This window comes from Phytophthora parasitica (assembly GCF_000247585.1).
Source record: "Phytophthora parasitica INRA-310 unplaced genomic scaffold supercont2.105, whole genome shotgun sequence".
NCBI lineage: Eukaryota > Oomycota > Peronosporomycetes > Peronosporales > Peronosporaceae > Phytophthora > Phytophthora nicotianae.
In genome coordinates this window covers 91946-92611 of record NW_008649091.1, presented here as the reverse complement: position 1 = coordinate 92611, position 666 = coordinate 91946, and the positions used below count along the sequence as shown (strand labels likewise).

The following is a 666-nucleotide window of genomic DNA, read 5'->3' as shown; positions in this document are numbered from 1 at the left end:
TTGTAGTTGTGATGGCCCTTCTGGACTAAGTCAACCGTGATGCTTTCTGCGTGCTTCTGAAACTGGGAGTCCAGCCATCTGAGCTGGAATAGCAGTGGAGCTTGGTTGGATTTTTGAACGCCTCGACATATTCTTCCGATAATATAGGTCGTTCCAACGTATTTGTACTTCTTTTGAGTTATCCACCTTTAACGAGAAGGTGAAAAGGCCACGAGGGTGTTTGTGTACAGCTGGTACAGGGTCTGACGGTCTGGCACGACTTCCCCATTGCGTGTTGAAGTGTCATCGCCACCATCAGATTCTGCACGTGTGCCGGTATCAGACTCGTCTTGATCAGACTCCGTTGACCTCCCACGCTGACGCTCTCGACCACGACCACTATCACGGCCCCGACCCCTTCCCTCACCTTGACCACGGCCACTATCACGGCCCCGACATCTACCCTGACCTTAACCACGGGGCACCACCTCAACCAGACCCTTCCACTTGTTGTTAAGCATTCACAACAACAGCATCTTGCATTGCCACTCCAGCAGCATGGAGCGATTCAAAACAACTTCTTTCCCCACATCTGTGAGCTTCATCAACACGCACACTATCACGGATAGCGCCTTCTCCACTCCCTCGTTCATCGTCCCCACCAACGCACACGCTGCCGGCATCTCC

General features: G+C 52.7%; 1 protein-coding gene across 1 annotated transcript; it reads right to left on the bottom strand.

Annotated features, from left to right (window-relative positions):
* Positions 1–188: 188 nt before the first annotated feature.
* Positions 189–662, bottom strand: PPTG_24527 (hypothetical protein; the record flags this gene model as incomplete). The annotated part of the gene is made up of 2 exons (XM_008917555.1): positions 189–420; positions 505–662. 2 exons carry the CDS (start codon positions 660–662, stop codon positions 189–191), a joined length of 390 nt encoding a protein of 129 aa, XP_008915803.1.
* Positions 663–666: the final 4 nt, after the last annotated feature.